Source organism: Mesocricetus auratus, unplaced genomic scaffold (genome assembly GCF_017639785.1).
Source record: "Mesocricetus auratus isolate SY011 unplaced genomic scaffold, BCM_Maur_2.0 Super-Scaffold_100044, whole genome shotgun sequence".
Classification (NCBI taxonomy): Eukaryota; Metazoa; Chordata; class Mammalia; order Rodentia; family Cricetidae; genus Mesocricetus; species Mesocricetus auratus.
Window position 1 is genome coordinate 647,740 of NW_024429221.1, and position 27,614 is coordinate 675,353.

Below are 27,614 nucleotides of genomic sequence, written 5' to 3' on the forward strand. Positions count from 1 at the left end.
GCATCTTAGCAAACAGATAAATACGGCGCTGTAGAGGAGTTTGCTGCAGGGACTCATTACGTGGCCCTGCAGGGAAGCTCATGCTCTGTGCTTTGTAAAAAGTTCGAGTCTATAGATAGTCTTAAAAGTAGGTTGCTCTAGTATTGACTAAATTGGAATGAATTTGAACAAATGGAAATAAACAAAAGTACTATAGATGTTAGGTGGGTGGGGCGGGTGGGTGGGCTTGAACATTGATGAAGTCTTCCACTCCGGTTTCAAGTTCTTGCAAGGTCAGCTACTCTCCGGGCTTGCCTTGTTTTGTTTTTCACTTGTATAGCTAGAATAATACTGCGCCTCCCAGGCGAATTTTGCGGTCTAAATGAAAGAATTTCTGTGAGAACACATACTCTGGAAGCCTGTGGTTTGTGAGCCGAGAAGCTTGTGGAGCAGCGTGTCGAGGACTCCATGCATACAACTACTAAATTTCTGAGTTTGGAGTTGTATACAAAATATATTTTGAATTCATAGTGGTTCAGCGAAGATAGCCAGACTTTTTTAATGCCTTTTAGTCTTGCTTCTACTACGTGTGTGTGGTGAATGAGTTATCTTCTCTGTGTCTGGCCTTCGTATTTTTCAGAGATAGTGACCATACCTGCCTCTTTCCCTGTGGGGACTGAGATGAGATCTTAGATATGAAGGTATCTTAAAGAACTAAACTTAGTGCTAAGTTTAGTGAGTGTTAATAATGGCGAAGCTGCTGGTTCACATGAAAATACCTTTATCATATTTCGTTTGGATTTAAACAACTCTGTTTTGTTACTTGGCCAAATTTACTATTGGAAAACTGTGTAAAGAACAGAGTCAGGCAGTTATTTTCAGGGTTTGGGATGTAAGCAGCCAGTATGTTAGTATAAAATCTATTCTTAAGCTTAGAGGAAGACTTTTAAATGACTTGCCTGGAAAAGTGTACAGTCAGATAATAACAAGGGAGCAAAGCCTTTCCCGTATTTTGTGTAACAACGTAGGAACAGATCTGACAGTGTAAAGAACTGATTATAACAAGGCTATGAATTTTCAGAGGTGACAGGGAACACTTTAACAAATGTCACATTTGCTCTGTATTAGAAATGGAAAGCTGTTATCTTAAAGATCTGTTGAGTACTACAGACTTTCATGTCTGTAGTACTCAAGGCTGAGGCTAGAAAAATGATTTTGTTTTATGGTTGCTCTATTTTATGTTTAGGTCTCCATTTGCTTGAATATCCTTTTAATGCACTGCATTGATTTTTTTTTTAATACAGTGATGATGAAGACACATTTAAAATCCTCGTTGCCACTGATATTCACCTTGGATTTATGGAGAAAGATGCAGTTCGAGGAAATGATACATTTGTGACATTTGATGAAATTTTAAGACTTGCCCTGGAAAATGAAGTACGCTTGAGTTACATTTGTGTGGGCTCTACTGTGCTTCCTTGGGTAACAGGCTCTTCCATTAAGTTAGAGTTAATTGTATAACCTCATACATTCACATTTCCTGGCTAAGTGTCAATATACCAAAAGCCCAGTTAAAATTTCGAGTACTTCCTATTCATAATCGAAGCGGAAACTGCCTTGACAAATAACCTCCAAATTTAGAAACACAGGGTGTTTAGTGATGAAACCTGAAATAAAAAGATAGCTGTTGGTTTTCAAAGAACATACAGTCAACTGGAATATGAGACAAAAAAATCCCAAACATTCAAATACAAGGTTATTTGTGGAGAGGCCCATAGAAGCACCATTTCCTGGGATGTCAGAGGTAGAGGCTGTTTAAATGGAACTACATGAGCTTAGTCAAGGAGTTGACGTTCAATGTATGTTGAAGGAGAAGCAGTCTTTAATGTTGGGGACACAGAATGGACATTCAGTGTGAAGCAGAAATACAGGCACAGGTGTAAGACTACATGGACTGTGTTAGGTGACTGGTTTCGTTCGCCTCTGGGCTGTGTGTGTGCTGAAGAGGACTGAGAATGTAGCCCAGTTGGTAGAGTGCTTATGTACCATGATCCCCAGCACTACATAAAAATTGAGTGTAGTGGCACATCCTAATCCTAACACTGAGGGGTGGAGGCAGCAAGTTCAAGGCCGTCCTCCATCACTCCATTACTGTAGTAATTAAAAACTAGAACGGAGAGTATCTGAGCTGTGTTAATGAGGAGAGCTGCAAACATCAGACTCGGTTTGTGTTCTGTGCAGTGGAATGTCTTCTGGCAGCCTGGTATTGTAGCATGTATTGAAGAGCATTTTAATGCTTTTTAAAACTGGGGCGTTAGGGGTGGAAAGAAAAAGTAAACATGAGAGAAGTTACAAAGAGAAGGTGTGCATACATTAATTTCAGAATTTGAAAATGAGTCAAGTGTGTTGAACCTGGGTGGATGATGGTGGTGTTGCTAAAAAACTAACCGGAGGGGAATCTGCCATGTGGGAGGTTGTTGAACTCTGTCGGGGATTGCAGTGGGGAGCGTCCCAGAGGGTGGATGACTGTCCACAAAGCCCAAGAGGGAGCAGGAGAATAAACATGCTGGTGCCGTCTGCCTTACCAGCCGTTTCCCTCTGGTCCCCCTGAATTTCTGCTACCCTCCTCACTGTCCTGGTAGGCCCATAACAGTACCAGGGCTCTGGGTCCTTACAAGGGATGCTACCTGTTTCCCCTAGGAGTCTGGACCCTTATAATTGCCCTTGGTCCTCCCAGGGCTCTGGGTCCTTACAAGGGATGCTACCTGTTTCCCCTAGGAGTCTGGACCCTTATAATTGCCCTTGGTCCTCCCAGGGCTCTGGGTCCTTGGTTGCCCTGCCTCATGCACACCGGTGGTTCTTCTCCAGTCCCCTGTTGGCCAACTTTTCTGATTTATCACCTGGCTTTGGGTGGGGTGGACTTCTCATTTCACATTTTACTTTTGGGGGCAGTGGAATGGGGGTTTATTGAGGTGGTCTCAGTCCATGTTGCCTCTGAACTCAGAATAGGTAGCTAAGGGCAGCTTTGAAACTCTGGCCCTCCATCTCCTAAATGCTGGCTTATAGGCACTTGTCACCATAATTTACTTTTTTGAAGAGATTTTTCCTTTATACCTCCAAGCACTCTGTGACAGTATGCTGCTTTTTTTTTTGAATGGCCTCATGTGAAATTATTTTATTCACCTATCACTTATTTATGTTCTTTATGGAGAAATTCTATGTCAGTAAAGTCTTTTTGTTGCTTAGTAATGTGTTCTTGTGTGATGCCTAAGAAAACTTAGCTCTTAGATTTGGTTCCAGTACTGTTGTCCTTTGGCTAGCAGTGAGAAATTTATTTAATTTTATTCTAAGTTTCGATAAAGTCTCAGATCTTTCCCAGTGGGTTCAAACTTAACTTATACCTTGAAAGGATATAGGAGCTGTCAGGACCCTTAGAAATTGACTGAGCTTGCTGATTTTGTTTTCTGTTAAGCTGGACTCTTTCCCTGAGGGGACAGAAGCTTAAGGAGGCCTGTTTTCCTTCCACAGAACCCTGGGCATGCTTTTTTGTAACTCTGGGTCTGAAAGCACAACCTCCCCTCCAGCCTGGCTGTAAATTGCTTTGTTCATTTCTGCCTGTTTTCTGATTCCCTTCTCCCTCACTCTGCATCTTCCAAGTGCATATTGGTCTTTCAGGATTTTTTCTTAACTATTTGTTTTTGAAATCTAAATTCTTGTCTTTTAACTTCTCTTATATATGCACCCTTGTCATCTAGCTATTCTTATTTTATTCCTTTGTTCCTTGATCCTCTCCCCTCCTGCAAAACAGGGTTTCTCTATGTAGCTCTGGCTTTGAACTCAGAGATCTGCATGCCGCTGCCTCCTGAGTGCTGGGATTAGAATGTCCTCCAGCACTGCCTGACATTCCTTGATATTTTAAAGCTTTGTGTGTGTGTGTGTGTGTGTGTGTGTGTGTGTGTGTGTGTGTGTGTGTGAGAGAGAGAGAGAGAGAGAGAGAGAGAGAGAGAGAGAGAGAGAGAGAGAGAGAGAGAGAGGGGGAGAGAGAGCAAGAGAGCACATTACATGTTGGTATGTGAGTGCATGTGCTCATATGTGCATGTAGAGGCCAGCGGTTGATGTTGGATGTCTTCCTATTTTTTTGAGAGTCTCTCATTGAGGCTGAAGCTCAGTGTCTTTTGAATAATTGAAAACTAGCTGTCTTTGTCCTTTTCTGTCCATCTCCATTCCTTTGTGCTGTGACTCAACCTCAGGCCGACCACTGGGGTGCCCGCTCCCCTCTTTAAAAGAGAGCAGTAGCCTCACTTGGCTATGTTGCTAAGTGTTGTCTTAAAGTAGAGAGTTAAGGGCTCACATCAGGCTTGAAATCTTTTTTCTGTCTCTCTGTACTTTAGACCTTTGTTACCTTAAACTTACTAATTTAACACTGTTTTCTGTTGATTAGGTGGATTTTATTTTGTTAGGTGGTGATCTTTTCCATGAAAACAAGCCCTCAAGGAAAACCCTTCACAGCTGCTTGGAGTTGCTTAGGAAGTACTGTATGGGTGATCGCCCCGTGCAGTTTGAGATCATCAGTGACCAGTCAGTCAACTTTGGTTTTAGTAGGTAAGAGTACACTTATGTTTGAGGGAAGGTTTCCTTGGGTATGACTTCTGTATAATATATACGTCTGTGTTTTGTTTCTCGTTGCTGTTACAAAATACCTGACGAAGCAACTTTAAGAGGAAAGGGTTTATATGACTTAGAATTCCAGGTTCCAGTCCATCATTTTGGGAAAACAGCTAGTTGCATCCACGGTCAAGAGCAGAGAGACTGAGTACATGCCTGCTCACTGCTCAGCTAGCTTTCTCTTGTCTCGTATAGTTCAGGACTAAAACTTAGGGAATGGTGCTGCCCACAGTGGGCTGTGGCTTTCTTTATTGGTTATTGGAGATGAGAGCATTCCCATAGGCCAGTGGACAAGCCTTTACTGAGGTGCTTCCCAGGTGATTCTAGATTGTGTCATGGTGGTGAAACCAATGCGTTATCTATTACCTGTCAGCACTTTTGCCTTCATTCTAGGCAGTTTCTATAGTAAATGCAGTTTTTTGTATTTCTCAACTAATGTTGGGCCTACGTTTATTCTTAGCTCTTTCATCCTATTTGGTGTCTTATGGGGTTTGTTTTTGTTTTTCAGTTTTAAAACTTGGTATTCTTTAATCAACCTTCCTTCCTTCCTTCCTTCCTTCCTTCCTTCCTTCTTTCCTTCCTTTTCCTTCTTTTCCCCCCCAGTCAGGGTTTTTCTGTGTATGCCTGGCTGTCCTGGAACTCTCCTTTTAGATCAGGCTGGCCTTGAACTCGGAAATCTGCCTGCCTCTGCCTCCCAAGTGCTAGGATCAAAGGCGTGCACCACCACTGCCCAGTGGTGTTTTAAACACATGATTTGTGCAAGCTACTTTTCTATGCTAGCTAGTAAGCCATTTTTTTAGGCTTAGTAAAAGGGTTCCCCAATCCTGTTCTTTTGGCTGTGCTCATGGTTTCTTGTTGCTGCCCGATACAGGTTTGGTGTAGGTCTTACATAGTAAATCTCTTTTAATCTGCCATGTTGGGGATGGGGCCCAGGGCCTTGTGGATATTAAGCAAATACTCTGCCACTGAACTGTATCCCCAGCCCAAGCCATTGTTTTCTTTTTCACTGTTATAAGGATACCACATTATATTTTAGTGAGATGTGTTCTTAGTCGTACATGGTGTCAGGTTCTCTTTCTTTCCTTGTCTTTGATGACCTTGGAACTGACTGGCTAGTCTTTATAGACCTCTCATTTGCTTTTTTCTTGTTTTTCCTAGACAGGGATTGTGGGCTTGCAGGGAAGACTGTCACTGGAGTGAGGGACTCTTCTGATAGCCTCGTGTTAGGACCTTGTGTTGTGACTTCTGCAAGACTTCACTGGTGTCATTGGCCTTGGTCATTAGGCTAAGATGTCTTCAGGCTTCACAGTGCAAAGCTGTTTTTCTTTCCATTGCTCTTAGTTAGAAGTGAGCCCACACTCGATGGGAGAGGACTACAGTCCACTCTGGAGGAAGGAATGCCAGAGTATTCACGGGTATCTGTTAAACTACCTCTGTCCCTGAGCGCCTTCCTTAGCCCCTTCTATTTCCCTAACGTGTCCCACATATCCCCGTTGGCCTCAAACTCAGGATCTTCTTGCCTCGGTGTCCCTGTTAGCTGTGATTACAGGTGTACACTACCACGCATGCCCCCTTTTTTAGGCATATGAGAGAGATGAGCTCTTATTTATTTATTTTGTTGCTGTTGAGTCTGTGTCAGATTAATTGCTGGAAAGCCAGTAAAGCATGGTACTTAAGACATGGATTTCCTGGATGAGGTTATGCGTGCCCGTAATCTCATCACCTTGGAGACAGAGCAGGACTGTGAGGCCTAGCCAGTGTGGGCAAGCATCAGCTTCACAGACTCTCTGGCCTATCTCCCCAGCTACCAAAAGAGCATGGACTCTGCGAGGTGTCAGTTTAGATCCTGGTTCTGTCATTTAATGGTCACATGACTAAGTCATTCACTTACTGTGCCATGTACATACGTTATGGAGATTGAGTTATCGAGAAAATGCTTAAGAGTATTTGTTGACCTGCAGAAAGCATTCAGGTGACTGAGGCATTCCTTATTGCCTTCAGCTGTTAGCTGGAGTTGAATTCTATTTACCTGCTTTGGTTTCATCAAACACTTCACTTTTCATTTGCTCTTACAGTGGTGATGGGGGTTGATCCAAGACCTCACACGCCAGCTCACTTTACTAAGGAGTTCCCGCCCTTTCTCCTGCATTTTAATCAAGAATTGTTTTTCAGCAATTCAGGAAATTCTTTCTTTTGGTGGGGGAGACAGGATCTCATTATGTAGATCAGGTTGGATTGGATTTGAACTCACAGAGATCCAACTTCATCTTCCTCCCAAGTGCTAGAATTCAAAGCCTGTGCCCCTAGACCTGTCTTTTTTTTTTTTTTTTTTTTTTTTTTTTTTGGTTTCTCGAGACAGGGTTTCTCTGCATTGCTTTGGAGGCTGTCTTAGAACTCGCTCTGTAGACCAGGCTGGCCTGGAACTCACAGAGATCCGCCTGCCTCTTCCTCCCAAGTGCTGGGATTAAAGGCGTGTGCCACCAATGCCCGGCAGACCTGTCTTAATTTCAGGAAACTCTTATCTTTTACTTTTTCTAATAGTAGTTCTCATTGTTCTTCCCCATGTGCTTTATCTTTGACTCTCTTTTTTGATATGAATACTAACTTCACTTCATCTCTTTCTGTTGCTCTGGTTTCCTTCTGTCATATGGGGAAAACGACAAACGCAAAAGAGAAATCTGAAACAAGGAAATATCAAGTAGCCTGGTCAGATTACCAGTAATTAAAAATGTGACTCATGAACTAGCAGAGAGGGGAGAGAGACTAGGAACTCCAGAAAGAGCCTCATGTCACAGGCGGTGATAGCTCCCACCTTGGGGGAAATACCTATTATTCAATGAAAGTTCTACAAGAAATTATTAAGTATAGAAGGAAGTCTTCTACAAAGGTTTTTAATCTTAGAGTCCTGTTAACTTCCCAAACTACAAATTGTTTGTAGTTTGAATTTGAGAGGTCATGTATGAAATCCAGGAGCTAGAAAAAAAGATTGATATATTTGTCTTCTTAAAAAAATATATGCCAAAGGAATCCCAGAGAAAATTAAAAATCATAGTTCACTAAGGAAGAGTACTTATAGCTCAGCACAAATTAAGGCTGAATTTCCAATGTTGATTAAAGAAGTCCATTAGTTTATAAACTTCAGGCAGAGTGCACATAGTGCACAGAAATGGGGTAGTGTTAATGCCTGTCAAGAGAAACTGTCTTATTATAAGGCACCAGATGAATAGATTAAATGTTTTCTCACGGACACTGGTGTAGGCAGACAGTTCTCAGTTACCCAGGTGCTCATGTCCCGTCTCCATGACAACTGGTGAGTCTTGGAGTATGGCATGGGAAATGTTTTTTTTTTTTTAAAGATCCTTGGGTAATTAGAGCTTGTGGCAGAGTTCAGAACCACTGGTGTAGACTTAAAGGGTTGATAAGAACCATGGGCTGAGATTGGGAGGCGCGATCTCTGGTACACATTCCCTGTGGCATCACTTGGAAAACAAGGCCAGGAGGAGTCTAAATGGTGGGGGCCTGCTTGAGCTCTGGATAGTCAGCCCCCCTGTGGAGTATGTGCAGCTGGCAAAAAGCCGAGGAGAGCTCTCTGTGTACAGGATCTCTGGAAGGAGTTCAAGGTCAAGCAGGGACAGAAAGCCATATTGTGCTAGCATATGTAAGCAGGAAGGCATGCTCTTTTTAATACATATATAGGTAAATCCTGGAAAGACAGAAGAAATTGCTTACCCTTGTCCCAGAGAAGAGGAGCCTGATGGCTGGGGAAGGAGTGGGCGGGGACTAAAATGCAAATAGGGATGCAGTGGAGCTGGCGATGGACTGTGAATCCTGGTGTTTGGGATCCCAAAACCCCCAAGCAGCAGCACTGTTATATGAGAACGGATTGTTTTCTCCTTTCTTCCAAGCTATGGGGAGAACCCTGACACAAACAGTTAAACAGTTTAGAGACCTCCCACCTTCCCGGTGCTGTCTATTCTTAGACATTCTTACTCAGACATTTATACTTCCAAACATTTAATGTAACAGTTTATTTCCAGCACCGAGCTGGGATTGTCTGCCTGCCAGTAAGTGTTTGTAGTTGCCTAGCGCATTACTGCTTGGAAGGAAAGTTTTGGGGAAACAGCTTTTATCCCTTACAGAAACTTTCGCTCTTTTTTTTCTTTTAAGGTTTCCATGGGTGAACTATCAGGATGGCAATCTCAACATTTCCATTCCAGTGTTTAGTATCCATGGCAACCATGACGATCCCACAGGGGTAATTATAAATCTGTTGGAATCTTAAGAACGACATTGAATGAGTGCAAAGCGTTCCTCAATAATTTGCCGTCACATTGAACCATGAAGCCAATGTATTATTGTTGGTGATGTTTTTATATTTCTTTGTTTGTTTTAACATGGAGTAAGAGTTGTCGTATGAGAGAGTCATGCTGGTTTTCTCCTTGCGATACTGAGGGTGGAAACCAGCATCTGACACATGTCAGGTGACAGCTCTACCATCCTCAGCCCTCTTGTTACTCTTTGAGACAAGATCTCGTTAAGTTGCCCAGGCTGGCTTTGAGCTTGTGATCCTGCCTCAGCCTGTCGCTAGCTGGAGTTACAGCCCCCGATACCAGGCCTTGCTTTTGTTTCTTTGGAGACTGGCTCACAGTGAGTAGCTGGGAGCAGGAGTGACTATCTATTTAGAGCTCCTCAGCATACTTGAGCTCCTGGATTCTCACTGTAAAAATGACTGTTCTCTTTAGTATTTTAAGTCTAGATTTAATTATTTTATTCCCTGTTTGATATGGAAGTAAGCCTGGCAGTGCAGATACAAAGTACCTTTGTGTCTTCCGTCACTGTGTCATTAATGCAATCATATATGCCCCCTTCCCCCCCAAAATTCCATTTTATAAAAGTTCTGCTTCCTACCCCAAGGCACTGACTCCACAGCTAAACTTGTGTTTGGGGGCCAGGGCACCATGGTAGGGATGAGATTCTAGCTTTGCACCAGCAGATCCTCTCAGCTGCTGTGGATGATAGGTAGCTGGGAGAAGGTGGCAAGTAAACATTGGGCTTTTGTTTTGAGAAGACACTGCCATAATCTGGTTTTGTAATTACTGGTTGAGTGCCCTTAATTCAAAAACTATTAAGCTAAAAGTGTTACAAAGATCTCCAAGTTGAGACTCAGAAGTTTTTGGGCATAGATCATTTTAGGTTTTCGGTTTTCACCTTGGGATTCTCACCTGGTAAGATCTGCACAGGCTTTCTAAAGTCAAGAAAACCCCAAATCTGAAAATACTTTGATCCCAAGTTTTGTGAGCAAGATACACTTAACTTGTGGTCTGCAGAGTGTGCTTTTGCTGTGGGAGTGTGATGCTCACTTAAACCGTAGGGTGGTAGATTCTCCCCCAGGCCATCCGTTTCTGTGGACACACTCATGCTCTTTGAAACTTTCGCACAGGCAGATGCCCTCTGTGCCCTGGATGTTTTAAGCTGTGCTGGGTTTGTGAATCACTTTGGACGGTCAATGTCTGTGGAGAAGATTGACATTAGTCCAGTTCTGCTGCAGAAAGGAAACACAAAACTCGCTCTGTACGGCCTAGGTAGGTGGTTGGCTTAGGTCAGATGGTATCCATTGTCTACTTCAGTCAATAATTGTGTGAACGGTTATCTAATACAGTTTTAGAGAGTTTGGACCAAGTGTCTTCCAAAGGAGGAAAAGTCAGACAAATTTGATTATTCCTTATTGATAACTAAAAGATGGTGAAATGCTCTGCTCAAAGTGCTTTAGTATTTCTAGGGACCGATAACTATTCATACTCAAACACTTTGCCTAGTTTCTAGTTATTGTTTTGGACCTTTTCTTTAGTCACATTTGGAAAGCTAGGTGATAGCAATGCGCACTACTTAGCAGAACTGCTTTCGTTGTTGTAGACGTCTGTGGGAGGTCAGAGCATCCTGTCTAGCATCCTGACCCTAGCCTGTTTTGTTTGTGAGACTGGGGTCTGGCTACTGTGAGTTGTGACACACTAGACACGGACATGGAGGAAGGCCCACCATCAACAGATTACATATGTTAAAGCTCGTTTTGCTGTTTCACTTGTTCCGTGTGACTGGTAGAAAATGATTTATATATCTGGTGCATTAGAGGCTCACATTATCACCTATTCTACAACTGACACATTAATATTAAAGCAGATTCAGAGATATGCTTTACCCTGGGTGTGCTGTTTGTGCTTGTAACCCCAGCGCTGGGGAAGTGAAGAAGGGAAAATCCTTAGGGCTCACTGGGCAGCCACCATAGCCAAATCAGGAAACTGTAGACCAGTCGGAGGCTCTGTCTTCAAAACGAGGTAGATGGCACCCAAAGAATGACACTCACGGTTGACCTCTGGTCTCCACATGCACATTGGCATGCATGCTCACACAACACTCACACACACACACACACTCACACACACATACACACTCACACACACTCACACACATACACATTCACACACACACTCACACACACAGACACACACTCACACATTCACACACACACTCACATACACATACACATTCACACACACTCACACACACACAGTCACACACTCACACTCACACTCACATACACATTCACACACTCACACACTCACACTCTCACATACACACTCACATACACATTCACACACTCACACACACTCACATACACATTCACACACACTCACTCACACACTCACTCACACACACTCACATACACATTCACACACACTCACTCACACTCACACTCTCACACACACACACACACACTTTGCTTTATCAGTTTTCATTGTCCCCTCCCTCCCTGTCTCCCTCCCTTCCTTTTTTAATTTGTGTGTTCTTTGGTTTCTTCAAGGCAGGGTTTCACTATGTAGCTCTATCTGTTCTGGAACTCGCTCTGTAGACCAGGCTGGCCTTAAACTCAGAGCTCCACCCGCCTCTGCCTCCTGAGTGCTGGGATCGCAGGTGTGCGCCGCCACTCTTGGCTTCTGTTTCCATTTCTTTAGTGTTCTCTAGAAAAGCTTTTTTTGCTGGGCTTTATTACATGTGAATGAAAACTAAACACTGTTCTAAAGAACATATTTTAAAAATGCTGTATATTTTTCATCTCAAGTGTTTTTGAGGCTAGAAATAGCGTGTGAAGCCCATTGATTGTGCTTTATGTCTGAATCTGAGATAGAACACGAAGCCATTGGCAGGTTTGGTGTCTGTGGTGTTGGACATTGTGTCTGCAGAGAAATGGCTGGCTCTTATGTCTGAACTGTGTCTTGACTGATATCTGGAGCACCCCTCTTCCGTGGCATTTGCTTCCCAAGTTGTCTATCCTGTTCTGTCCTCCTTAACTGGTCCACTCCACGCTAACCCTAAAGCATGTGCTTTGTGTTCAGCCTGGTCCACTCCATGCTATACCTAAGGCATGTGCTTTGTGATCAGCGAGTTCTCAGCACCCGCCCCCCAATCTGGAGCCTGCTGTCCCTGTGTTGCTGACAGTCCTTACACCTGTGGGTGTTGGCAGAAGTGGGGTTCCTGCTCCCCTGCACTGACAACCTGCTGTCTGCACATACTCGGCTCCTAGGAAGCGGCTGCTGCGGGTTGCCCGTTCCCTCAGCCCGAGTCTGCAGGCTTTCCCAACACCTCGGTGCTTTAGCGTGTAGGTTTCCCCGACAGCCCTGCAGGCCTGTGTCCGCCTCACCGTTTACTGCGCACACCCAGACCTCTATGTGTCCATCACTGGCTTTTCTTCTCTAGTCAGAACGTGAGGTAGTAGCCTTGTTTAAACCCTCTCCAGCTCCGCAGCTGCTCTCTGTGTTCTGTGTCCGTGTCTTGGCCTTTCCTTCTAACAGAATGATGAGAATTTATTACTGTTTTGTTACTTGTTTTCTTAATGTCTTCTGCTAAACCAAGGCAAGCCTCTGAGTATAGGAAGAATTACTTAAAATCATTAAATTATTAAAAAGCACAAACTCGAGCCAGGCATTGGTGGCACACGCCTTTAATCCCAGCACTTGGGAGGCAGAGACAGGTAGATCTCTGTGAGTTCGAGACCAGCCTGGTCAACAAGAGCGAGTTCTAGGACAGCCTCCAAAGCTACACAGAGAAACCATGTCTCGAGAAACATAACAAAAAAGCACAAACTCAGTATATACAACAGTATCGGGCCTTAAAGTACATTTTAGAAAATCTCATCATTTTCATGTGTTAATTTCTGTGCATGTTATATGGTATGTCATAGTTGAAAAGTGCATTTACTTGACATTCATATTGAAGGGGTGAGAAATATGTTACTAGACATTCTGATGGGGATGTAAGCATAGAATTTATTTCTCTTTACATGGTTCCCAAAGTAGAAACTGTTCTTTGAATGCACCTGAGTGCTGTTGTACATGAACCTGGGGCATTTGTTAGTAGATACCATTTATACATGTGATTCCAGAATTCAGATATCTGAACAGGAAAATGTAGTCCTTTGAGAAATGCATACTTTACAAGTAAAGATTCTTCACCTTTTAAATCCACAATGGGAAAATCATTTTAAAATAGTGTATGTCTCTCCACAGGTTCCATTCCTGATGAAAGGCTCTATCGGATGTTTGTCAATAAAAAAGTAACCATGCTGAGACCAAAGGAAGATGAGAGCTCATGGTTTAACTTATTTGTGATCCATCAGAACAGGTAGAAGTACTCTGCGCGAAGCCCTGAGGTTCCCACCACCTGTCTGCAAGACCGTTTGCCTGGAATGAGTGAGACCCTAACAGACTCTTTGATGCAGCGAAGAGTGGAACATTGCCACCCCTGCCCCGTCACATCTGCTTCCTCATACCCCTTAGGAAACATTATTTGGGTTGTGAATTAATCATACCATGTGCTTTACTGTTGACTGTATTATCCATAGAAGATACTTAGTATATTAGGAATCGCAAGTGTTTAATATTGCATGTCTGAATGTCATCCTTCCTGGTGCTTAGAAGTGTTATTGATCTGTAGTTGTATTTTTCCTCTGTCAGTTAGCATTTTATTTCACATTGTTTTGCTTTATAAAATTTGATTCAGGGCGCACTTTTTCTACACACCTGTGTGTTTGTGTGTGTTGTGTGAATGCTCTTCCAGAAACATAGCTAGATCAGCTGTCTTTTGCTAGTGGTTGTAGGTAGTTTATTCTGTTGGTAGAGTTCACGGTAGATTGGGAGGAAGAGAAATCAGCATAGTGCGTCCTGTGATCCCTACAGTTGAAATGTGAGGTGAGGTGTTCAGAGTAATTACAGGAAGCTGGAAGGGAAGAGACACAGTTGGGACACCTCTGAAGACTCCAGGGATTTGGGCCTGACTGTGCAGTGTATTGAAGTGCATTTAGGCTAAATGCTGCGTCAGTGCAAGTCTTCAGAAAGCAGACTTAGGAGTCTGAACCTGTGTCTCAAGTGTGTTTTGGTATGCGTGAATTCCTTGAACCTTTACACCGCTGAGCATTTCCTTTTCTGCCTCACCTTGTCCCACACAGGGAAAAGAGGCAGGGAAACCCATTATTCCAAAAGACTAAGCCATAATGGAAGGTGGAAGGCCCTGCTGAGGGTTGTTGTGTGCCATCTCACTGCAGAAGACGGTGATGCTATACCACAGCTTGCCTCTCAGTGCAGTTCCCATTTTCCCTTTTGAAATTAATACTTAGGGAAAATAGGTTATAACCATGTGAATACCTTGTTTCCCATGACACTGTTGGGGACAAACTTGAGCCTGCAAGGTGACTGTGTCTAGCAGTTAGCATTGTGGTGTAAGACTTCGTGCGGTTTGTCTTTATTCTTGCCTTATTCAGTCATTGGGATTCTTGTAGGAAAAACCAGACCCTTCCTCATTGATTTTCCTGTGTTTTTATATCAAGGACTTAGGGCAGGGGAAAGGGGGAGAGAGAGAGAGAGAGAGAGAGAGAGAGAGAGAGAGAGAGAGAGAGAGAGAGAGAGAGAGAGAGAGCGCATCTGTGTGTTTGTGTTTATTAGTTTATTTGTTGAGCACTTACCTCACAAGATGCTGCAGTCTAATCTTGTATTTTCCTGCCCTCCCCTTGGAATCAACCACTCCTTCAAGGAGTTGTGATTGCTTTTATTGGCAGTACTTAGAACTAATGTTCACGTGAACTCTAGGTGTGCCTGTTGGTGCTGGATCTCTCAGCCTTGTCAGTGAACAGTTAATATATAGTAACACGTGTGAACATACCTAAATTTCTGGGCAATGTTTGTGTGCATAAAAAACCACAACCATAAGTTCATGCTGATTCCAATCTAACTATCTAAACAGTACTGTTTTGTCTTTTCCTTTGCATATTGGTGACTTTTTTCCCCTAAAGAAGCCTGGACTATTGGTGCATGTCAGTGTGTGTCTGAGGTTCAAACCCAGGCCCTTGCACATGCTTGGCGAGTGCTCTGCCCCTGAACGACATTTTTGTCCTATTTGTTCCTGTTGTTTATACAGAGTGCACAGAGAACCGTTGTCACTCCTCACGTGCGTGTCTGTGAGGAACACATGTCCCACCAGAGTGCATGTCTGTGATTTCTCTGTGGCTTTGGAGGCTGTCCCGGAACTAGCTCTTGTAGACCAGGCTGGTCTTGAACTCACAGAGATCCCCCTGCCTCTGCCTCCCGAGTGCTGGGATTAAAGGCGTGTGCCACCGACACCCATCGACAGAGCTCTTGTTTCCTGACTTGACCAAAGTAGAGTACTCTCTCTGTAAGCTTTGCCATCTCCTTTCAGTGTAGACCTGGCCCCTTCCTGCTTCCTGTCAGGCCTCTGGTTTGATTATATCCTGCAAGTGTATAATCTGTGCTTTGGAATTCGATACAGTACCCTTCTCCTTGGATAGAGAAAGAAGATCTGTGTAGACCTGCTGTGGACTTACGTTCTGCTCTTAAATCTTGGTGTAGGAGTAAACACGGAAGTACCAACTTCATCCCAGAACAGTTTTTGGATGACTTCATTGACCTTGTTATCTGGGGCCATGAACACGAGTGTAAAATTGGCCCAACCAAAAATGAGCAGCAGCTCTTCTATGTGTCTCAGCCTGGAAGCTCAGTGGTGACTTCTCTTTCCCCCGGAGAAGCGGTGAAGAAGTGAGTACTTACATACTCCAAGTCAGTTCCTAAGAAATCCTTGCTGTAGTCTGGTTACCCCACATCCATGGTGTTGACAGCAGAGAACAGCTTATTTAGTTTATAGATTACAGTCATTATGTAGGGGGGGGCAAGAGGGGAGAGGTGAGGTCAGAACCCAACTTTGTGGAATCAGTTCTCTTTTACACTTTGTTTTGGTTCTGCAATCAAACACAGGTCTTTAGGCTTGCGGGCAAGTGCTCAATCTGCTGAGCACTCTCTCCTCTGCTGAAGGCCACTTTGCGTATGAAAGTTTGCTACTGTAGTTGCACCGGTTTCTTTCTTTTTTTTTTTTTTTTTTTTTACGAGACAGGGTTTCTCTGTATAGTTTCGGAGGCTATCGGTCCAGCCCGACCTCGATCCACCTGCCTCTGCCTCCCGAGTGCTGGGATTAAAGGTGTGGCCACCACCGCCTGGCCCGTTTTCTTTGTTTTGAGGTGTTTTTTTTTTTCTTTAATTATCTCATTTATCTCTGAGTAAATTTAAAAATGAAAAGTGAAACAAACGCTTGCTGCTTTGAGAGGAGTACAGATATGCATAGTTCACTTTGAAAGTCATCTGAAAACTAAAGTGGAAGATAATAGGGAAGGGTGGGTAGATTTAATAAAATGCTTCACAGTAGACTCCAAGAATTGCATAAAATGGGCTCCCTACCAAAGCCCTAACTTTGCTGTGCATGCATTTTCCCCCCACAATAAAGTGGGAGCTTTTCAGTAAGTTCTGAGGTCTTGAACAGTTTCTATGTAGCTTGCCTGGACATGGTCTTCTTTCTCAGTTATAAAGGGAAGCCAGGGGCTGAACTATTTAATTACCAACGTCTCACCTGGCTCCCAGATTCTCCCTTTCCCTCTTCCTCTGTGACAAGGATACAGGGGCAATCACCATGGAGAGCAGTCCTGTAAGCCAGTGGAGAGTGGGTATAGCCTCTTGGGGTAAAGCATCCCAGCTCAGCCTCGGCTCACGCAGGGCCCTCCTCTCCTCACTGCCTCTGGGTTTCTGCAGCCTTACAGGGTCACCCCTAGAATTTCCACTCAGTGCGATTAGATTCAGATTTGAGCAGCTTAAATGGCAGTTGGCAGGATCCCTTAGAGGTGTCAAGGCACTGAAGATCTGGCCTGACTCGCTTCCTGTCCCGGCAGGGCAGTAACACGTGGCTGTGCTGACATGGTTAAGCTTTTTTACTGAGAGCGGTTGCTCGGTGGTGGTTGGTGGTGGTGATTTTGCTGCCTTTTAGGAAAATTCAAGACTAGCATTTATAAATTAAGTTTCAAATTATCTACTATGTAGACATTTACATGTTTTACAAAGTTTGTACAGAAGAACACCCTTGAAAAGTCACTTTTATGGTTTGCCATTACAACTGGGCTGTGGGCAGTTTAAGGATTGCTACTTGTTTATAAAAACTGCTTCTTATAAGTGTGCTGTTGTAGCATATCTAATATCTTTTGTGTCCGTGTTGGGAGGTGGCTTTTACGCTGTCATCTCAAGGTATAGTACAGGCTGACCTTGAACTCATAGTCCTCCTCCCTCCGCTCCCAAGTTTGAGATTAAAGAATGTGCTGCCGTGCCTAGCGTTCCAATTTGTTTAAGTTGTTAACATTTTGTGAACTGGGCTTCTGTGGGAGGCCTTACCCAGTGAATCTGCTCAGGGTTAGATGGCTATGGTAACGTTGGTATAAAGAGCAGGGCAGTGGGTGTGGGCTTGTGGCTTTCTCTGTGACTCTGTCATGATCAGGACAGCATTTTCTTATATTGTTGTCAGGTTTGTTCCTTTATGAAACCGTATTTGCTCAGACAGCAGATGGTGGAGTATATTCCTGTGAAAAAGAATGTTTCCCATTTTCTACTCTAAAAATTAAAATTAACTTGACAGAAACATCTACTTTTAAGAGTACTGTTTTATAAGAAAATATCTTACAAGAAGAAAAAAATGGAGCCTGTTATTTAAGAAGGGGTCACCGATGGCCTCTAACTTGCTATCCTCCTGCCTCAGTCTCCTGGGTGCCACGATCACAGGCATGCACCCCAAGCTTGGTTGAGTCGTCTTCCTGAGGATGTGTACTTTATGGCTGAGCTCTTGTTCTCCGTGTAGACACGTGGGCTTGCTGCGCGTTAAAGGGAGGAAGATGAACATGCAGAAGCTGCCTCTCCGCACCGTGCGGCAGTTCTTCATGGAGGACGTGGTCCTGGCTAACCACCCGAGCCTGTTCAACCCTGACAGTCCCAAGGTGACCCAGGCCATCCAGAGCTTCTGCTTGGAGAAGGTAACTGTCTGAGGACAGCAGTGAGGTCCATGTCGTTTGAGAAATCGCTGAGCTACTGTTACAGAGCTGAGCTGAGCAGAGCAGAGGGAAGCCACCTGTGTTTACTGAGCTCAGGAACTGAGGTCAAAGTCTTTTTGTTTTTTAAGTAGAATTACTTCCTGATTAAACTTGTTCCTTGACAGTTTCATACATGTATCATACATGTATATGATGTCCCCCTTCTCTCCCTTCTACCCTTGACCCCTGTCCCCCAAGGCTTTTCCACATGTGTGTCTTTTTGTTTTGTGACTCATTGAGTGCAAACAGGGTCATCTGTTTTGCCCTGGCACCTGGTGGGCTCGTCTTTAGTGAGTACATAATTGAAGATGACTGTCCCTTCTCCAGAATCCATCAGTATCCAGGAGTTGATCTAACTACTGGTCTTGTGCAAGCCTGATCTCTTCTGCCTCTTACATTCTGCACCCTCTGTTCAGTGGCTCCTAAGCCCTAGAGGAGGGAGTATAAATGAGTTTTAGGGCTGAATGTTTGGTTGGGTGCAAAGACCTTTTTTTTTCATAGAAGAATGCTAGATATAGAGATGTTAACTCTCCCAAAGTTCTTTTAAAGAGCGTACACATCCAGTTTCGTCTCTGCTTGATAATTGGCTCATCTTCCTTGTAAAGGCAGACATTGACTTTGGAGAAGGGGGGACATGATGGGCCCACATCTCTCTGATCTCCATTACACATTCCTCCCACCCTGAAAACTACTCCACATAAAAGCCAGCCTCCCTTTGTGGTGTAGATGGCTGCCATCCCTCAGCCTCTGTGGAGGCTCTGGGTGCCCTGTTGTGGTTGGGCTGTGCATTTTACCGTATGTGGACTGGTGACTTCCCCTAACTGCTCACAGTCTCAGTCCACGCCCTCTGCCAGCTGGGCTTTACGTTCTATTCTCGAGTAAGGGAGGAAATGCGGACAATGGGGAGGTCAGCGATGCATACTGACTGCCTGTGTGTGCTGTGTTCCGGGTACCACTTCATCCACCCACAGTGCTGCGTGTGGATAGGCTCTGCCTCCCGTTTTCCCTTTCTTTCTTCCTTTGTTCCCTCCTCCTTCTCCTCTTCCTTGTTATTTCTAGGAGTTAATCCAGGGTTTTACAGATGCCAAACCATTTCTCTGCCTTTAGTGCTTTCGCCTCCTAATCCGTGTTCTCTACCACAGCCTGGATCTCAGATCAGGCAGCCACAGCCTGGGTCTCGGATCAGGCAGCCACAGCCTGGGTCTCGGATCAGGCACTGGCCAGTGTCACAGCTGAAGGAACAGCGTGTGGCTTGTACAAATGAAAAGTGTTAGTGTGTGCAGGCTCCACACTGACCGGCTTCCCAGACTGGCTGGGTAGTGGGCTTCTCCAGTTTAGGCTCCCTCCTCTCAGATTGCTCTAGCTGTGTCAAGCTGGTGTAAAAGTAGCCATCACCGTCCCTTTGCCTGTAGTCATGGTAAAACACTGGAATCTTCTTTGAGGGTGAACCCACCTCTGCTTGAGCTCCACTGCAACCCTGCTCCCAAATTCCAATTTCTTGCCATCTGCCCCCCTCTCCCTTTCCCCCTCTCTTCCCCTTCCCTTCCCTCCCCCTTCCCCTCTCTTTTGAGACAGGTTCTTGATATGAGACCTGAGCTTGTGAATCTCCAGCCTGTCCCTCTCAAGTGCCAGGATTCCCAGCATGCCCTACCCTTAGGAGAATCATAAGAATCCTGATGGTTGCTAGCAACAGGGAATCAAGCCATGTGCACTGTCGTCATTCTAATATAGTGTGTGGTTAAGTTGTCACACTTGTGAGGACAAGCTTTTTTGTTTTTTTAATTTCACATATATTCGTGTTTTGCTTGCATGTATGTCTGTGTGAAGGTGTCAGGTCTCCTGGAACTGGAGTCACACAGGTGTGAGCTGCCATGTGGGTGATGGGAATTGAACCTGATGCCTCTGGAAGAGCAGCCACTGATCTGAAAGCCACTGAGCCAAGTCTCCAGCCCAAACTTTTTACGTTTTAAACTTTTTTCTGATTTTTGAAACAGCCTTGTTCTTTTGTTAGGCTGGCCTGGAGCTTACTCAGTCTTTGCGCCTCTGTGGTGTATGGCCCCAGGAGTGCCACCTGCTTGGCTCCCTAGCTTTTCTCTTGAGCAGCTGTGCTGCTGCCTGGCTCGTGGGTGCTCCGTGCATGCTCGTTGAACTGAGAGCTGGCCGAGCAGATCTCCTAGCGCAGTCACTAGCACAGGAGGCTGTAGACTGTAAGACGTTCAGTGCCACTTTCCCGACTGTACTACCTTCTTTTTAAGTCCTGTGTCCACCTGTGCTCATGGAGCAGCACCAGATACTGCTGAGGTAAAGTCATTGCCTAGGAGCCAGGCATGTTGATGCATGCCTGTAATTCCAGAATGTGTGTGTGTGGGGGGGGGGCAGGGAGAGCAGGACAGCATTGTAAAATCTCAGACTTGGAGAAGTGCTCAGGCTGACAAGCACCTGCAGCCATTAGGAAGATGTGCCGAAATTAAAATCTGCTCTCTCTGGAACGGTATGGGATAAGTGCTTTTGCTTTTGGGTCTCTGACCTGGTACAGCGTGAGACAGCCTCAGACACTGGAAACACTCATCTTGTTTACTTGAACTTTTCCACGGTGAACAATCCAAGATCCTACGGATTTCTGCAGTGTCTACAAGATGCCACTGAAAACCTTGAATTATTTGGTTTAAAGTTAAGGCAAGGGAACCCGTGTTGAAACATGAACAGAAAATTGAAACAGGATCAGTGTTGTAGATTTTCTTGTGAAGGAATTACATTAGAGATGGAAACATTGTTGAGAATGTTTGCAAAATAATTTGCTAAGGGATGACGTTGGTGGCACCACAGGGTGTGTTAAAAGATGCTGTCAGCGAGCTGGGACGTCACAGTGGCTGGATCAGTGCAGAACTCTGGGTCTAATCCTAGACCGAGTCAAAGACCATTGCCCCAATTCCTTGGTCAGATTAAGCAAGATTTATTTTCTGCCATACAGGGCTGTCTCCCTAAAGGGGCCTGAAAATATAGAATTGAACACAGGAGAAGGTCGGGTTTATATTGTCCAAAAACTGTATGACTAGGGGTTCTCAAGCGTTGGAAGCTTTCCAGGGGAACTTTGGTTATGTAGGAACTTGGCTGAACATTTAAAATATTTGGCAGAATATCTGATCTCATCAGGGTACATTCAAGGTGTGAGTCAACTCTATAGGGTGGGGAGCATGGCAAATTCCAGAAACAGGTTAAAGCACTTTGGTCAGCTTGGATTTTGCAGGAAACAGAAATGAACTTGTTCTACCTTATAACAAAATGGCTTCCATCCTTAGGATGGAGTCAGACTGGTCCATCACCTGCAGTAGTATAAACTGTGTCAACCAATTTACGAAAAATTTAATACTTTGCCATTTTTATTTTGAGATTGAAGAAATGCTTGAAAATGCCGAGCGCGAACGGCTAGGCAATTCTCTTCAACCGGAGAAGCCTCTTATCCGACTGCGGGTAAGTCCTTTGTGTGCATCAAACCTTACTGGTTTTCATGATATACAGACCTCACACGCTTTTCTGAAAGGTGGTAAGTCAAGTGCTCAGAGCGGGGAGAGCGTGGAGGGCAGTACAGGGGCCTGCTGTAGTCACGGGGTGTGTGTGTGTGTGTGTGCGTGCGTGTGTGTGTGCACGCGTGTGTATGTGTGTGTGTGTGTGTGGTGAGAGCGTGGAGGGCAGTAGAGGGCTTGCTTTAGTCTCAGGGTGTGTGCGTGCGTGTGCGTGTGTGTGTGGTGAGGGAGTGGAGGGCAGTAGAGGGGCTTGCTTTAGTCTCGGGGTGTGTGCGTGCGTGCGTGCGTGCGTGCGTGCGTGCGTGCGTGCGTGCGTGCGTGCGTGCGTGCGTGCGTGTGTGTGTGTGTGTGTGTGTGTGTGTGTGTGTGTGTGAGACAGGGGCACTTTACTCACCCTCAGTCACTCCTGAGCAACTTGTCTCCGCCCTGTCTTTGCTCACCTCCCGCCCACTCTGGGCCCCTTGGCCTTGCTGAAGACCCAGGGAGGAATCCTCCACTCCCGCTCTCCCAGAGTCTGCTCCCGTGCCCCTGCAGCCCGGTGGAGCGTTCTGTCCTGAGATTTCATTACAGAGTCTTCTAACTTATGTACGTGATGTACTCATTGTGGTTGCTGTGTGAGCTGCGCTGCCAGCCTGTCCTCCCCACAGCATACAAGCAGGTAGAGCGGGCTTTCATTGCCCCGCCTCTTCCTTTGCAGCAGCCCCCTGTGTGTTTCTTACTGTCTCCCTGTCCTAAGATATATACCTGCGGTCCTGACAGTCCGCTCCCCAGGCCACTGTCATCAAGCTCTGATGGGGCAGACCACCTCAGTTTTGCTACTGAGTTACTCTCAGACCCTCTCTGAACTGTCTCCAGCTCCTCCCCCGTCTTAGCTGCCTTACCACTCTTGGCATGTTCTGGCTTTGACAGCATTTGGTCCTGACTCCTCATTTATTTGTAACTCCTGATGCTTGGGAAGTGTGACCTTCAGCATCACCAGTGTCTAACAGGCGAAACTTGAGGTTCCACATTGACCCTGCTGCCTTCTGACAAGATCCCTAAGAGATTTGTCTGCACATGACCGTTTGAGAAGTCCTGCGATACACCCGAGGGGCTGAGAACCTTGTAGTGCTCAGTCGAGGCGGCTGGTGCCTCCAAGGTCAGAGAAGTCACAGTCTCACACTGTTGAGGCCAAGAGCCCTGTCATTGCACAGTCCAGGAGGCTGGTGCTCCAGCAGTCCCAAGCTGGCGAAGACCTGGAGGGTTCCTGGAGAGCCACTGGGTCCTCATTTTGTGGTCAAAGCCAGGAAATGCGCGTTTAATATCAGCAAGGGAATCAATAACAGAAGCAGCAACAGGATAAATCAACTGGGCAGCAAGAAGGCAGGCAAGTGAGGAAACGGGGAATAGTCTTCCTGTCGTCTTATCTGAGCGCCTACTAACCGGTGCTGCCCATATTTGGGGTGGATTTTCCCACAGTAACTAAGGCAGCGAAGACAAATAATTGTTCCAGAGGGTTCGTGCCCATGCTGCTGGGGCAGAGGCAGAGGCAGCAGGTGACAGGCATAGTGGCTGTCTTAGAAACTGAGGGCTCACATCTTATTAAGTGGTGAGTGCAAGTTAGCGGTAGTTGAGGCTTTTTGCTCTCAAAGTGTCCCTCCAGAAACATACTTCCTTGAATGAGGCCACACCTGCTAATCCTGAGACTATGGGGGATATCTCCTCCAACCTACCATAAGCAGTCATTTCTCAGAACCCACATCATGGAATCTTTCACTGCCTGGATTTTCTTGGCACTTGTCTTTGTGCAGTCTGGAGATGTCTCCCTAGGACACAGCTGAATAAGCTGACGTGCGTTGAAGGTGTTTTCTTTTGTTAAGGATCTGTCTTAGGGTTTCTATTGCTGCAATGAAACGCCATAACCAAAAAGCAAGTTGGATATGAAAGGGTTTGTTTGGCTATACTTCAGCATTGCTAGTTATCACTAAAGGAAGTCAGGGCAGGAACCTGGAGGCAGGAGCTGATGCAGAGGTCATGGAGGGTGCTGCTTACTGACTTGCTTCCCCTGCCTGGCCAAACCTGCTTTCTTATGGAACCAAGGACCACCAGCCCAAGGATGGCACCACCCACAATGAACTGGGCCCTCTCCCGGTGCTCACTAGTTGAGAAAATGCCTTACAGCTGGGTCTCATGGAGGCATCTACTTAACCGGCTTCCTTCCTATCTGAAGACACTACCCTAGTGTGTGTCAAGCGACACACAAAACCAGCCAGTACAGGGTTCATCCCTTTATTTTGAAAGTTGAAAAATGGACCTAAAAGGCCTACCTTGTTTTCAGCTAGTACCCATGCTGTGTACCTAGGCTGTCATGGGAGACAGACCACATTTCAGCATGCTGGGATAACATTTCCTTGTTTTCTAGAACAAGAAGTGCATTTGTGTAAGCTTCACCTTCTGAGTATTAGTCTGTCATCAGGACAAATGGTTTAACATCATCATGATCATTAAACATAGAATATGAGTTTGGAAATGTAAAAGTATTGAGCTTTTAGATTGATATAAATACTATAGACATCAAACTACAGATTTCAAACTATGGATGTCAAAAAAAAAAAGGGTATTTCTCAAAACCTGGTGCCTGTTTCCTGTGTTTCCAGGTGGACTACAGTGGAGGCTTTGAACCTTTTAGTGTTCTTCGCTTTAGCCAGAAGTTTGTGGATCGGGTCGCTAACCCCAAAGATATCATCCACTTTTTCAGGCACAGGGAGCAAAAGGGAAAAACAGGTAAACTGGTTATTTTAAAAAGTTGAAGAATGCTCTGTTGGAATTTGTATAAATCAGTCTTTGGCAAAATAAATGCAAAATAGTAGTAGACACTTTAATATTTGTAATGTTAGATAAAATAATGGTAAGGAGAATATTTTACCTTCTGAAAATGTGCATTTGGGGTATTTTCTGGTTGTTTGTTTACTTGCTTTTGGAGACAAGGTCTTGCTCTGTAGCCCAGTCTGGCCTCACACTCTGGATCCTTAGTGTCCCGAGTGCTGGGACTGCAGGCTTGCACTGACCTACACAGCATTGTTCAGTTTTAAATTTGTGGCCATTAATGAAGGCTTGGAGGAAGGCTTCTGTCTGCAAACACAGCTGTAAGTAACAGCACTCACAGACTTGAGGCATTTATTGTTCATAATACATGTTTCCTACCATGGATTAATGATCAGAGTACGTGCTTTGAACTTCTGCATTTTTAATATTTTGACTTAGTGTATATAGTGATTTAGGAAGACCAGACTTTTGAAGCCAGAAGTGTCCTGTAGTTTGGTATTTTTGATGATTGAGTAGTTCATTTCCAGTTAAATTTTATAAACAGTGTCCTGTTAACTAGAAAACAAAGTCATCGACTAATATAATGCCTTTTCATAAGAAATATCAATCATGTTCATTATAGAGAGCTCTTTTTACTAGTAAGAGAATTTTCAGCAGTGGTAGAAATTAAGAATGATAGGGTTGGGAGAGATGGTTCAGAGGTTAAGAGTAACTGGCTGCTCTTCAAGAGGACCCCGGTTCAATTCCCAGCACCCCCTAGGTAGCTCACAACTGCAGTTCCAGGAGATCCAATGTGCTCCTCTGGTCTCTGAGTCTTATACTTGGTACATAAGCATACATCCAGGCAAACGTTCATACATGAGGAAATAATGAAAAAAAATTAAAAAAGGGGGGGGCTGGAGATGGCTCAGTGGTTAAGAGCAGTGACTGCTCTTCCAGAGGACCCGGGTTCAATTCCCAGCACCCACATGGCAGCTCACACCTGTCTGTAACTCCAGTTCAGTAGATTTGGCATCCTTACACCAATGTATATAGAATGAAGTTAAATAAAGTATTTTAAAAAATTTAAAAAGTAATTTATGAATGCTGTGAATTCAGCCTGAAGCCATCTTTCAGATATCGAAGTAGGTCATATATGCTGCTGTAGGTACAGAAAGCCATATGCAAGAACTGTGTTTTGGATGTGAGTTTTAATCAGTTACTTATTTGTTCTTTGACAAGGACCTTACTCTGTTTGAGTTTTATTCCCAGTAGATTTTGGCCTGGGAATACTTTTTTATTTCAATTTGAGTTATTTGATGGAAATAATGTCACCTGGATGTGTCTTAACTGAAAGTCTATTATTTTGGCCACTTGATTACATGTGTGACATTATATAAATTAATAACTTCTCCACTGTTAAGACTCCTCATTTATAAAGCTGGAATTGTTTTGCAAATGGCCTTAACACAGTGTCTGGAAAATGCAGAATCGTTGTTGTATTTAAAAGTAATATTAACACTCTGTCTTGGAACTCAAAAAGGTGTTTGTCCACCTGTCAAGAGATGCACGGAACTAGACGGTGTCTCTGCCGTGAGTGGGTACTGTTGTACGTCTGCTGCATTTTTGTTGAACTGCCCTGCACAGGAAGTCAGCACAAGAGCGTTAAGCATTCTTCCTGTTAGTGTTCTCAAGAATGCCGACAGGTGCTCAGGGCTGAGAGTCAATGCAATTACTTTTACAGTCTGGAAGAGGCATTGTCATTGAAGCCAGTTCCTTTATTTGGACTGGGGTGGTGCGTGCGACGTCAGCAGCACTTTGGGGTACTGCTGGGATTTACTATGGGCCCCGGAAGTTCTGCTCACCACCTTTGTATCATCAGGGCAGATGTCTGCATAGTGGAAGAAGCAAGCGATGTGTCTGTTCTTGTGAGAGTGTTTTGACTCTGCTTCTTCCTGAAAGAGCTGTGGTGATGAAGGGCCTGGGGACAGTCTTAGTAGAACAGTGCCAATAGCCATGGTCCTTAAAGTGTGTATGGACTGTGTGTAAAAAGAAATAAACACAGAATAACACAAGGCCGTTAGCAAATTTGAGGCCTTTTATGCCTTAAAATTTATGTGGGGCCACCGAGGAGTTGGTGAGAGCTTGACTATTTTAATGTGTCATAGAAGCTGCTGGGTTTTTTTTTTTTTTTCTGTCCTCCTTTTTGTAGGGGAAGAGATCAACTTTGGGAAGCTTGTCACAAAATCTCCTTCAGAAGGAACGACACTCAGAGTAGAAGACCTGGTGAAGCAGTATTTCCAGACTGCGGAGAAGGTAGTTCCTCACAGCTCAGGTTTTTAAGAAGGGCTGACAGCAGATTTTAGTGTGGTGTGTGTATAGTGCGTAAGAGACGTGACTCACAGTGGTTCTATGAAGTAGCCAGTGTGAGGTAGTCTGTTCCAAAGTGCTCGGTGGGCATTGCTAATGTAATGGACTCATTGATGGCACTGGGCTGCACTTCTTGATCTAAGATTTTATCTTAGGTTTCAGTGTAGTTTTTTCATTTAGTTACTTTTCTTTTTTAACCAAAACAACCATATGATAGTACAGCTACTTGAACTTCTTTAGTTGTATTTATTTACACACACACACACACACACACACACACGTTTCGCTCTGGCACTTGTGAGGGAGAGTCTATTTCTTGACCTTACCCAGCCTCCAGCTGTCCTCGATTATCCTGACTGAGTCTCCCTTGTCCATGTGCACAGCCAACAGTGTTGCATCTCTGTCCATTTCCCAGTGATGCCTCCCTCTTCTCCTTCTTGAAACCCTGTGGGGCTGCCTGAAGGGCCCCTGACAATCTCGGTAGTTTAAAGCCAGATGATGAACAGCCTCAATACCATCTGTAGGTTAGACTTCTTCACCATGACACCAGGTCAGAGGTCACAGAGTGAGGTGGCGAAATTTTTACAGCCACCATTTTGCTTCCCGCAATGGTTTCATTCTCCATGGCTTTTTTCTGGGGACTGTCACAACCGTTCAGGCCTCTGAAGTTGCAACTGTATCTGGCTCCCCTCCCGTTTTTCTGGCCCTTTAATTTTTAGCCATTGGTCAAGTGCTGTCTGCTGAGCGCCCCCCCCTGGGTCTTATCTTTTCCTGTAACAGATTGTGTTTTCACTCTGGAGTAGTTACTGGCTGAGGAACAGATAGTACTTGTG

At 44.7% G+C, this 27,614-nt stretch overlaps 1 protein-coding gene across 3 annotated transcripts in view; it reads left to right on the plus strand.

The window, feature by feature from the left end:
• Window positions 1-27,614, plus strand: part of Mre11 (MRE11 homolog, double strand break repair nuclease) — a 47,966-nt gene that overhangs the window by 960 nt on the left and 19,392 nt on the right. For 2 of the 3 annotated variants that reach the window (XM_040735222.1, XM_040735221.1), the window contains exons 3-12: window positions 1,284-1,416; window positions 4,421-4,581; window positions 8,812-8,899; window positions 10,085-10,226; window positions 13,206-13,320; window positions 15,558-15,743; window positions 17,875-18,046; window positions 21,494-21,574; window positions 24,264-24,390; window positions 26,624-26,727. In XM_040735222.1, the coding sequence (XP_040591156.1) occupies window positions 1,284-1,416; window positions 4,421-4,581; window positions 8,812-8,899; window positions 10,085-10,226; window positions 13,206-13,320; window positions 15,558-15,743; window positions 17,875-18,046; window positions 21,494-21,574; window positions 24,264-24,390; window positions 26,624-26,727 (1,309 nt within the window). Of the gene's footprint in view, window positions 1-1,283; window positions 1,417-4,420; window positions 4,582-8,811; window positions 8,900-10,084; window positions 10,227-13,205; window positions 13,321-15,557; window positions 15,744-17,874; window positions 18,047-21,493; window positions 21,575-24,263; window positions 24,391-26,623; window positions 26,728-27,614 lie in introns of those variants that run through there. The other variant, XM_040735223.1, reaches the window with a different exon arrangement.